Genomic DNA, 12,327 nt, shown 5'->3' with positions numbered 1-12,327 from the left:
GCACTGCAGTTGATGGGGCCTTCAGACGGTCGTGTTCCCATTGAGATGTGCTCTGAATGAGAGAGAAGGGGAGACCGTGTAATGGGTGTGTTTTCTACACACAGGGAAGAGAGAGGGACTATAGGAGGAGGAATAGAGAGACTGGAGAAGAATGGTAAGGAAGAGACTGGAGAGGAGGGGTAATGGAGAGACTGGAGAGGAGGGGGAGTGGAGAGACTGGAGAGGAGGGGGAGTGGAGAGACTGGAGAGGAGGGGGAGTGGAGAGACTGGAGAGGAGGGGGAGTGGAGAGACTGGAGAGGAGGGGGAGTGGAGAGGCTGGAGAGGAGGGGGAGTGGAGAGGCTGGAGAAGAGGGGTAATGGAGAGACTGGAGAGGAGGGGGAGTGGAGAGGAGGGGGAATGGAGAGGCTGGAGAGGAGGGGGAGTGGAGAGACTGGAGAAGAGGGGGAGTGGAGAGGAGGGGGAATGGAGAGGAGGGGGAATGGAGAGGCTGGAGAGGAGGGGGAGTGGAGAGACTGGAGAGGAGTGGGAGTGGAGAGACTGGAGAGGAGGGGGAGTGGAGCGGAGGGGATTGGAGAGACTGGAGAGGAGGGGGAGTGGAGCGGAGGGGGAGTGGAGCGGAGGGGGAGTGGAGAGACTGGAGCGGAGGGGGAGTGGAGAGACTGGAGAGTACTGGGGGAGTGGAGAGACTGGAGAGGAGGGGGATTGGAGAGACTGGAGAGGAGGGGTAATGGAGAGACTGGAGAGGAGGGGTATTGGAGAGACTGGAGAGGAGGGGGAGTGGAGAGACTGGAGAGTAGGGGGAGTGGAGAGACTGGAGAAGAGGGGGAGTGGAGAGACTGGAGAGAGGGGGAGTGGGAGGAGGGGGAATGGAGAGACTGGAGAGGAGGGGGAGTGGAGAGACTGGAGAGGAGGGGGAGTGGAGGGGGAGTGGAGAGACTGGAGAGGAGGGGGAGTGGAGAGACTGGAGAGGAGGGGGAATGGAGAGACTGGAGAGGAGGGGGAGTGGAGAGACTGGAGAGGAGGGGGAGTGGAGAGACTGGAGAGGAGGGGGAGTGGAGAGACTGGAGAGGAGGGGGAGTGGAGAGGCTGGAGAGGAGGGGGAGTGGAGAGACTGGAGAAGAGGGGTAATGGAGAGACTGGAGAGGAGGGGGAGTGGAGAGGGGGAGGGGGAATGGAGAGGCTGGAGAGGAGGGGGAGTGGAGAGACTGGAGAAGAGGGGGAGTGGAGAGGAGGGGGAATGGAGAGGAGGGGGAATGGAGAGGCTGGAGAGGAGGGGGGGGGAGTGGAGAGACTGGAGAGGAGTGGGAGTGGAGAGACTGGAGAGGAGGGGGAGTGGAGCGGAGGGGATTGGAGAGACTGGAGAGGAGGGGGAGTGGAGCGGAGGGGAGTGGAGCGGAGGGGGAGTGGAGAGACTGGAGCGGAGGGGGAGTGGAGAGACTGGAGAGTAGGGGGAGTGGAGAGACTGGAGAGGAGGGGGATTGGAGAGACTGGAGAGGAGGGGTAATGGAGAGACTGGAGAGGAGGGGTATTGGAGAGACTGGAGAGGAGGGGGAGTGGAGAGACTGGAGAGTAGGGGGAGTGGAGAGACTGGAGAAGAGGGGGAGTGGAGAGACTGGAGAGGGGGAGTGGAGAGGAGGGGGAATGGAGAGACTGGAGAGGAGGGGGAGTGGAGAGACTGGAGAGGAGGGGAGTGGAGTGGAGAGGAGGGGGAGTGGAGAGACTGGAGAGGAGGGGGAGTGGAGAGGCTGGAGAGGAGGGGGAGTGGAGAGACTGGAGAGGAGGGGGAGTGGAGAGACTGGAGAGGAGGGGGAGTGGAGAGACTGGAGAGGAGGGGGAATGGAGAGACTGGAGGGGAGTGGAGAGACTGGAGCGGAGGGGGATTGGAGAGACTGGAGAGGAGGGGGAGTGGAGAGACTGGAGAGGAGGGGGAATGGAGAGACTGGAGGGGAGTGGAGAGACTGGAGCGGAGGGGGATTGGAGAGACTGGAGGGGGAGTGGAGAGACTGGAGAGGAGGTGGGAGTGGAGAGACTGGAGAGGAGGGGGATTGGAGAGACTGGAGAGGAGGGGGAGTGGAGAAACTGGAGAGGTGGGGGAGTGGAGAGACTGGAGAGGAGGGGGAATGGAGAGACTGGAGAGGACTGGGAATGGAGAGACTAGAGGAGGGAAGTGGAGAGACTGGAGAGGAGGGGGAGTGGAGAGACTGGAGAGGAGGGGGAGTGGCGAGACTGGAGAGGAGGGGGAATGGAGAGACTGGAGAGGAGGGGGAGTGGAGAGACTGGAGAGGAGGGGGAGTGGAGAGACTGGAGAGGAGCGGGAATGGAGAGACTGGAGGAGGGGGAGTGGGGGAGTGGAGAGGAGGTGGAATGGAGAGGCTGGAGAGGAGGGGGAGTGGAGAGACTGGAGAAGAGGGGGAGTGGAGAGGAGGGGGAATGGAGAGGCTGGAGAGGAGGGGGAGTGGAGAGACTGGAGAGGAGTGGGAGTGGAGAGACTGGAGAGGAGGGGGAGTGGAGCGGAGGGGGATTGGAGAGACTGGAGAGGAGGGGGAGTGGAGAGACTGGAGAAGAGGGGGATTGGAGAGACTGGAGAGGAGGGGTATTGGAGAGACTGGAGAGGAGGGGGATTGGAGAGACTGGAGAGGAGGGGGAGTGGAGAGACTGGAGAGTAGGGGGAGTGGAGAGACTGGAGAGGAGGGGGATTGGAGAGACTGGAGAGGAGGGGAGTGGAGAGACTGGAGAGGAGGGGTAATGGAGAGACTGGAGAGGAGGGGGAGTGGAGAGACTGGAGAGGAGTGGGAATGGAGAGACTGGAGAGGAGGGGGAATGGAGGGGGGATAGGGTGAGAGAGTTCTGCTAACTATCTTCCATGTTTTTAGAACATATAACTATCACTATTGGCCCATCCTCAACACATCAATACATCACAGTGCTGTGAAGGATAAATATATCACAGTGCTGTGAAGGATAAATATATCACAGTGCCGTGAAGGGTAAATACAGTGCCTTGCGAAAGTATTCGGCCCCCTTGAACTTTGCGACCTTTTGCCACATTTCAGGCTTCAAACATAAAGATATAAAACTGTATTTTTTTGTGAAGAATCAACAACAAGTGGGACACAATCATGAAGTGGAACGACATTTACTGGATATTTCAAACTTTTTTAACAAATCAAAAACTGAAAAATTGGGCTTGCAAAATTATTCAGCCCCCTTAAGTTAATACTTTGTAGCGCCACCTTTTGCTGCGATTACAGCTGTAAGTCGCTTGGGGTATGTCTCTATCAGTTTTGCACATCGAGAGACTGAAATTTTTTCCCATTCCTCCTTGCAAAACAGCTTGAGCTCAGTGAGGTTGGATGGAGAGCATTTGTGAACAGCAGTTTTCAGTTCTTTCCACAGATTCTCGATTGGATTCAGGTCTGGACTTTGACTTGGCCATTCTAACACCTGGGTATGTTTATTTTTGAACCATTCCATTGTAGATTTTGCTTTATGTTTTGGATCATTGTCTTGTTAGAAGACAAATCTCCGTCCCAGTCTCAGGTCTTTTGCAGACTCCATCAGGTTTTTTTACAGAATGGTCCTGTATTTGGCTCCATCCATCTTCCCATCAATTTTAACCATCTTCCCTGTCCCTGCTGAAGAAAAGCAGGCCCAAACCATGATGCTGCCACCACCATGTTTGACAGTGGGGATGGTGTGTTCATTGTGATGAGCTGTGTTGCTTTTACGCCAAACATAACGTTTTGCATTGTTGCCAAAAAGTTCAATTTTGGTTTCATCTGACCAGAGCACCTTCTTTCACATGTTTGGTTGTGTCTCCCAGGTGGCTTGTGGCAAACTTTAAACAACACTTTTTATGGATATCTTTAAGAAATGGCTTTCTTCTTGCCACTTCCATAAAGGCCAGATTTGTGCAATATACGACTGATTGTTGTCCTATGGACAGAGTCTCCCACCTCAGCTGTAGATCTCTGCAGTTCATCCAGAGTGATCATAGGCCTCTTGGCTGCATCTCTGATCAGTCTTCTCCTTGTATGAGCTGAAAGTTTAGAGGGACGGCCAGGTCTTGGTAGATTTGCAGTGGTCTGATACTCCTTCCATTTCAATATTATCGCTTGCACAGTGCTCCTTGGGATGTTTAAAGCTTGGGAAATCGTTTTGTATCCAAATCCGGCTTTAAACTTCTTCACAACAGTATCTCGGACCTGCATGGTGTGTTCCTTGTTCTTCATGATGCTCTCTGCGCTTTTAACGGACCTCTGAGACTATCACAGTGCAGGTGCATTTATACAGAGACTTGATTACACACAGGTGGATTGTATTTATCATCATTAGTCATTTAGGTCAACATTGGATCATTCAGAGATCCTCACTGAACTTCTGGAGAGAGTTTGCTGCACTGAAAGTAAAGGGGCTGATTTGTTAAAAAAGTTTGAAATATCCAATAAATGTCGTTCCACTTCATGATTGTGTCCCACTTGTTGTTGATTCTTCACAAAAAAATACAGTTTTATATCTTTATGTTTGAAGCCTGAAATGTGGCAAAAGGTTGCAAAGTTCAAGGGGGCCGAATACTTTCGCAAGGCACTGTATATCACAGTGCTGTGAAGGCTAAATATATCACAGTGCTGTGAAGGGTAAATATATCACAGTGCTGTGAAGGGTAAATATATCACAGTGCCGTGAAGGGTAAATATATCACAGTGCCGTGAAGGCTAAATATATCACAGTGCCGTGAAGGCTAAATATATCACCGTGCCGTGAAGGATAAATATATCACAGTGCCGTGAAGGCTAAATATATCACAGTGCCGTGAAGGCTAAATATATCACAGTGTCGTGAAGGCTAAATATATCACAGTGCCGTGAAGGGTAAATATATCACAGTGCCGTGAAGGCTAAATATATCACAGTGCCGTGAAGGCTAAATATATCACCGTGCCGTGAAGTATAAATAAATCACAGTGCCGTGAAGGGTTAATATATCACAGTGCTGTGAAGGGTAAATATATCACAGTGCTGTGAAGGGTAAATATATTATAGTGCTTTGAAGGTTAAATATATCACAGTGCTGTGAAGGGTAAATATATCATAGTGCTGTGAAGGGTAAATATATCACAGTGCTGTGAAGGGTAAATATATCACAGTGCCGTGAAGGGTAAATATATCATAGTGCTGTGAAGGGTTAATATATCACAGTGCTGTGAAGGGTAAATATATCATAGTGCTGTGAAGGGTAAATATATCACAGTGCTGTGAAGGGTAAATATATCACAGTGCCGTGAAGGGTAAATATATCACAGTGCTGTGAAGGGTAAATATATCACAGTGCTGTGAAGGGTAAATATATCACAGTTTTGTGAAGGGTAAATATATCACAGTGCCGTGAAGGGTAAATATATCATAGTGCCGTGAAGGGTAAATATATCATAGTGCCGTGAAGGGTAAATATATCACAGTGCTGTGAAGGGTAAATATATCATAGTGCTGTGAAGGGTTAATATATCACAGTGCCATGTGACTCGTTTGTTTTACAATGTAACTGACAGCTGTCATCCATCCCCAGGATGCAGAGACTACGGAGGCCAGGATAGCAGCCCTGGAGGCCAGTCTGAAGAGCATGGTGTACGACTACGTCTGCCGATCACTCTTCAAGGTCAGAACACACACACTGCAGTCAAGGACAGGCGATGTACAGAATAAGGTGTCTGCTGGCAGGACAGACGTGTGTGTGTGTCACAGGAGGTTGGTGGCACCTTAATTGAGGAGGACGGGCTTGTGGTAATGACTGGAGTGGAATCAATGGAATGATTTCAAATACATCAAACACATGGTTTCCAGGTGTTTGATGCCATGCCATCGCGCCGTTCCAAGACATTAGTATGAGTCAGTCCAGTCAGTCCAGTCAGTCCAGTCAGTTCAGTCAGTCCAGTCAGTCCAGTCAGTTCAGTCAGTCAGTCAGTCACCAGCCTCCGTGTGTGTCGGTCGGTCAACCTCTCAGCTCAGTCCATCTGCTGCCGTCCTCACATTAACGAGAGAGAGAGAGAAAAACACTGTTGGTTTGACAGGTTCCAGGTGTTGCTGCTGTCAGTGTGTCAGTCTCTCTCTTTTTCTTTCTTACTCCCTTCTGTCACTGGATCGGCAGTTCACACACAGATAATGAAATAGTATCATAAAGGGGAGTTTAAGTAACCTAATACTAACAGGCTTCCTCTGGTCAAGTAGTTATCTCTGGTGAATCACACCTTAAAAACTTAGTCTGATTAGTCAGGACTGGTGCTAGAGGACACTGGACCTCTGAAATGCCTGTGTGTGTGGAGAGCAGCAGCCCTCTGCATGAGCATCACGTCGGAGCAGAGGGAATGCTGGGTAACGGCAGAGTGGAAAGGTCAGCCTTTGAGATGAGACGCTCTGAAGTTTTCCTTTTGTTCTCCAAAACACAAACACACACACACTCCATATATCCTATCAGAGACACACACACTCCATATATCCTATCAGAGACACACACACTCCATATATCCTATCAGAGACACACACACTCCATATATCCTACCAGAGACACACACACTCCATATATCCTATAAGAGACACACACACTCCATATATCCTATAAGAGACACACACACTCCATATATCCTATAAGAGACACACACACTCCATATATCCTATCAGAGACACACACACACTCCATATATCCTATCAGAGACACACACACACTCCATATATCCTATCAGAGACACACACACACTCCATATATCCTATCAGAGACACACACACACTCCATATATCCTATCAGAGACACACACACTCCATATATCCTATCAGAGACACACACACTCCATATATCCTACCAGAGACACACACACAAACCCACACCCCCACACACACACACAAACTCCATATATCCTACCAGAGACACAAACCCACAGCCCCCACACACACACTCCATATATCCTACCAGAGACACAAACCCACACCCCCACACACACACACTCCATATATCCTACCAGAGACACAAACCCACAGCCCCCACACACACACACTCCATATATCCTACCAGAGACACAAACCCACACCCCCACACACACACACTCCATATATCCTACCAGAGACACAAACCCACAGCCCCACACACACACACTCCATATATCCTATCAGAGACACACACACAAACCCACAGCCCCACACACACACACACCATATATCCTACCAGAGACACACACACACCATATATCCTATCAGAGACACACACACACCATATATCCTATCAGAGACACACACACACCATATATCCTATCAGAGACACACACACACCATATATCCTACTAGAGACACAAACCCACACACACACACACACCATATATCCTACCAGAGACACACACACACCATATATCCTACCAGAGACACACACACACACCATATATCCTACCAGAGACACACACACACCATATATCCTATCAGAGACACACACACACCATATATCCTACCAGAGACACACACACACCATATATCCTACTAGAGACACACACACACCATATATCCTACCAGAGACACACACACACCATATATCCTACTAGAGACACACACACACCATATATCCTACCAGAGACACACACACACACCATATATCCTACCAGAGACACACACACACCATATATCCTATCAGGGACACACACACACCATATATCCTATCAGGGACACACACACACCATATATCCTACCAGAGACACACACACACCATATATCCTATCCGGGACACGAGAGTATACAAAAGAGACGTGTGTTTGAGTTTTTATTGGAGTTCTGAATACTTAATCTCCTCTGAGAGAAAGAAATGAGGCAGGAGGAGATAAAGACCTTTCCTGTCTAGTTAAAGACCTTTCCTACAGTTGAAGTCGGAAGTTTACATACACTTAGGTTGAGTCATTAAAACTCGTTTTTCAACCACTCCACAAATTTCTTGTTAACTTCTTTGGGACTGGGGGCAGTATTGAGTAGCTTGGATAAAAAGGTGCCCTGAGTAAACTGCCTGCTACTAATTCCTAAAGCTATAATATGCATATAATTAGTACATTTGGATAGAAAACACTCTAAAGTTTCTAAAACTGTTTGAATGATATCTGTGAGTATAACAGAACTCATATGGCAGGCAAAAACCTGAGAGAAAATCCAACCAGGAAGTGGGAAATCTGAGGTTTGTAGTTTTTCAAGTCATTGCCTATCAAATATACAGTGTCTATGGGGTGATATTGCACTTCCTAAGGCTTCCACTAGATGTCAACAGTCTTTAGAACCTTGTTTGATGCTTCTACTCTGAAGCAGGGGGGAATGGGAGCTGAATGAGTCAGAGGTCTGCCAGAGTGCCATGAGCTGACCACGCGTGCTCAAGTGAGAGTTAGCTCTGTTCCATTGCATTTCTACAGACAAAGGAATTCTCCGATTGAAACATTATTGAAGATTTATGTTCAAAACATCCTAAAGATTGATTCTATACTTCGTTTGACATGTTTCTACGAACTGTAATAAGAGTTTGCATCTGAACTTTCGCCTGGACTTGCCCGCGTGTCGTGAGTTTGGATTGTGTATTAAACAAAAAGGACATCAATTATGGACTTTATCGAACAAATCAAAGATTTATTGTGGAACTGGGATTCCTGGGAGTGCATTCTGATGAAGATCATCAAAGGTAAGTGAATATTTATAATGCTATTTCTGACTTCTGTTGACTCCACAACATGGCAGAAATCTGTATGGCTTGTTTGGTTGTCTGAGCGCTGTACTCAGATTATTGCATGGTGTGCTTTTTCGGTAAAGCTTTTTTGAAATCTGACACAGCGGTTGCATTAAGGAGAAGTGGATCTAAAATTCCATGCATAACACTCGTATATTTTAGCAATGTTTATAATGAGTATTTCTGTAAATTGATGTGGCTCTCTGCAAAATCACCAGATGTTTTGGAACTACTGAACATAATGCCAAGGTAAACTAAGATTTTTGGATATAAAAATGAACTTTATGTTCATTTACATGTATTGTGTAACATGAAGTCCTATGAGTGTAATCTGATGAAGATCATCAAAGGTTGGTGATTCATTTTATCTATATTTCTGCTTTTTGTGACTCCTCTCTTTGGCTGGAAAAATGGCTGTGTTTTTCTGTGACTAGGTACTGACCTAACATAATCGTTTGGTGTGCTTTTGTTGTAAAGCCTTTTTGAAATCGGACACTGTGGCTGGATTTACAAGACGTTTGTCTTTAAAATTGGTTTAAATACTTGTATGTTTGAGGAATTTTAATTATGTATTTCTGTTCTTTTGAATTTGACGCCCTGCAATTTCACTGGCTGTTGTTGAGGTGGGACGCTTGCTTCCAGAATATCCCAGGGGAGGTTAACAAACTATAGTTTTTGCAAGTCGGGTAGGACATCTACTTTGTGCATGGCACAAGTCATTTTTCCAACAATTGTTTACAGACAGATTATTTCACTTATAATTCACTGTATCACAATTCCAGTGGGTCAGAAGTTTACATACACTAAGTTGACTGTGCCTTTAAAAAGCTTGGAAAATTCCAGAAAATTATGTCATGGCTTTAGAAGCTTCTGATAGGCTAATTTACATAATTTGAGTCAATTGGAGGTGTACCTGTGGATGTACTTCAAGGCCTACCTTCTAACTCAGTGCCTCTGCTTGAAATCATGGGAAAATCAAAAGAAATCAGCCAAGACCTCAGGAAAATAATTGTAGACCTCCACCAGTCTGGTTCATCCTTGGGAGCAATTTTCAAACGCCTGAAGGTACCACTTTCACCTGTACAAACAATAGTATGCAAGTATAAACACAATGGGACCATGCAGCCGTCATACCGCTCAGGAAAGAGACGCATTCTGTCTCCTAGAGATGAACGTACTTTGGTGCGAAAAGTGCGAATCAATCACAGAACAACAGCTAAGGACCTTGTGAAGATGCTGGAGGAAACGGGTACAAAAGTATCTATATCCACAGTAAACAAGTCATATATCGACATAACCTGAAAGGCCCATCAGCAAGGAAGACGCCACTGCCCATGGGGACAAAGATCGTAATTTTTGGAGAAATGTGCTCTGGTCTGATGAAACACACAAATAGAACTGTTTGGCCATAATGACCATCGTTATGTTTGGAGGAAAAAGGGGGAGGCTTGCAAGCCGAAGAACACCATCCCAAAGGTGAAGCACGGGGGTGGCAGCATCATGTTGTGGGGGTGCTTTTCTGCAGGATAGACTGGTGCACTTCACAATATAGATGGCGTCATGAGGAAGAGAAATTATGTGGGTATAATGAAGCAACATCTCAAAACATCAGTCAGAAAGTTAAAGCTTGGTCGCAAATGGGTCTTCCAAATGGACAATGACCCCAAGCATACTTCCAAAGTTGTGGCAAAATGTCTTAAGGACAACAAAGTCAAGGTATTGGAGTAGCTTTCACAAAGCCCTGACCTCAATCCTATAAAACATTTGTGGGCAGAACTGAAGAAGTGTGTGCAGGCAAGGAGGCCTACAAACCTGACTCAGTTACACCAGCTCTGTCAGGAGGAATGGGCCAAAATTCACCCATCTTATTGTGGGAAGCTCGTGGAAGACTACCCGAAACGTTTGACCCAAGTTAAAGAATTTAAAGGCAATGCTACCAAATACTAATTGAGTGTATGTTAACTTCTGACCCACTGGGAATGTGATGAAATAAATAAAAGCTGAAATAAATAAATAAAGATAAAGAGATTAATGCTGACTGTGGGGACATGCATCGTTTCTTACTACTGGCATTGATGGGAAACATGAATGGTATCTTCTATGATTCTGCAATGCTGTTACCACTGGTGTAAAGTACTTAAGTAGAAATACTTTAAAGTACTACTTAAGTATTTGGGAGGGGGGGGGGGTGTGTGTATCTGTACTTTACTGTTCATATTTTGGACAACTTTAACTTCATTACATTCCTAAAGAAAATATTGTCGTTTTACTCCATACATTTTCCTTGACACCCAAAAGTACTCGTTATGTTTAGAATGCTGAGCAGGACAGGAAATGATCTAATTCACACTTATCAGGAGAACATCCCTACTGCCTCTGATCTGGAGGACTCACTAAACACATGCTTCGTTTGTAAATGACGTCTGAGTGTTGGAGCTTTCAACCTGGCTATCTGTAAATTAAAGGTTGGGAGGTCACAATTGTCAGTATTCAATGTCCATCGAGTCCCTCGGGAGATGATGTGGAAACTGGCCACTAGGGGCAACAGTGAGTGCCGTTACCTTGAAGTAGGTTTCGAATGGGGATGGCTTCTGCCTCTGGTTTAAAATGTTGCATGTTGGTATCAGCAATAGAAAGTTATTTTTCATGTTTTAGTTTCCCACACCTTAACCCTTCGGAATGAAGGCTTAACCTTAAGAATTCGTAATTAATGCCTAAAGTTAACCTTAAACACTTTGAAATTTGACATTTGAGAGACAGGGATGAACATCTAATTGTGACGTGAGACTATGAGAGTTTGGAGAGAAAGCCGTCCCCCGTCCATAGTGTGAGTGACAGTTCCATTTGAGGCAGAGTCTTCCCAGATCACCTCTAACTCAACACAGCCGCAAGGCCGCTCCCGACTCACTACCTCTCAGCCCAGCAACACACAACTCCACAGAGAACTGTGTGTGTGTCTGAGAGGTGTGTCTGTAGAGACTCTGTCCCTCTCTGTTTTAGTTCACACAGAGACAGAGTCCCACCAGGTAAGCAGTGTGCGTCCGTTCTCTCTAAATCTTTATTTAAACACGTCAGCACAGATGACAGGCGACAGCTCTGACAGACCCACCCTACGTCATGTGACAAGGATAGTGAAGTTTTACTGGAAAGATCCCCTCAGACAAAACCTCAAGGTCACACCACAAAATGGAATGGAAATAACAGACTTTACTTTCACTGAATACTGAATAAGGCACATGCAGTAATGGTGTGTGAGTAAAATCACTGTGGAAGGCTCCCCAAAGCCATATTACAACCGACAGTATGTGTTGTGATAATTGCGTTGTTTGCGCTATAACCTGTTAGATAAGATGTCTTGACACGTTGATATATAGGCCTAAGGCCTAGACAATAAGAAGACGCATTGGCATAATAAATTCAACCACACCTTTGTTTCATCACAAAACCGGATAGCAACCTCTGTTGCTAGTCAAGGCATATTGCATGTCCAGTAACAGTTACATGACCTACAGCCTGGTCAAGCAAGTTAATGTTTCTGGCATTTTCAGACCACTAAAAAACTATTGATTTAGATCCACAGAATTACCACAAG

General features: G+C 46.5%; 1 protein-coding gene across 1 annotated transcript in view; it reads left to right on the top strand.

The window, feature by feature from the left end:
• dync2h1 (dynein cytoplasmic 2 heavy chain 1) overlaps nucleotides 1-12,327 on the top strand; it is a 290,615-nt gene that overhangs the window by 113,518 nt on the left and 164,770 nt on the right. The window contains 1 exon segment of the mRNA XM_064972741.1: nucleotides 5,568-5,657. Within this exon segment, the coding sequence (XP_064828813.1) occupies nucleotides 5,568-5,657 (90 nt within the window).

This window comes from Oncorhynchus masou, chromosome 9 (genome assembly GCF_036934945.1).
Source record: "Oncorhynchus masou masou isolate Uvic2021 chromosome 9, UVic_Omas_1.1, whole genome shotgun sequence".
In the NCBI taxonomy this organism is placed as follows: domain Eukaryota; kingdom Metazoa; phylum Chordata; class Actinopteri; order Salmoniformes; family Salmonidae; genus Oncorhynchus; species Oncorhynchus masou.
This window is presented reverse-complemented; position numbering and strand designations above follow the sequence as displayed.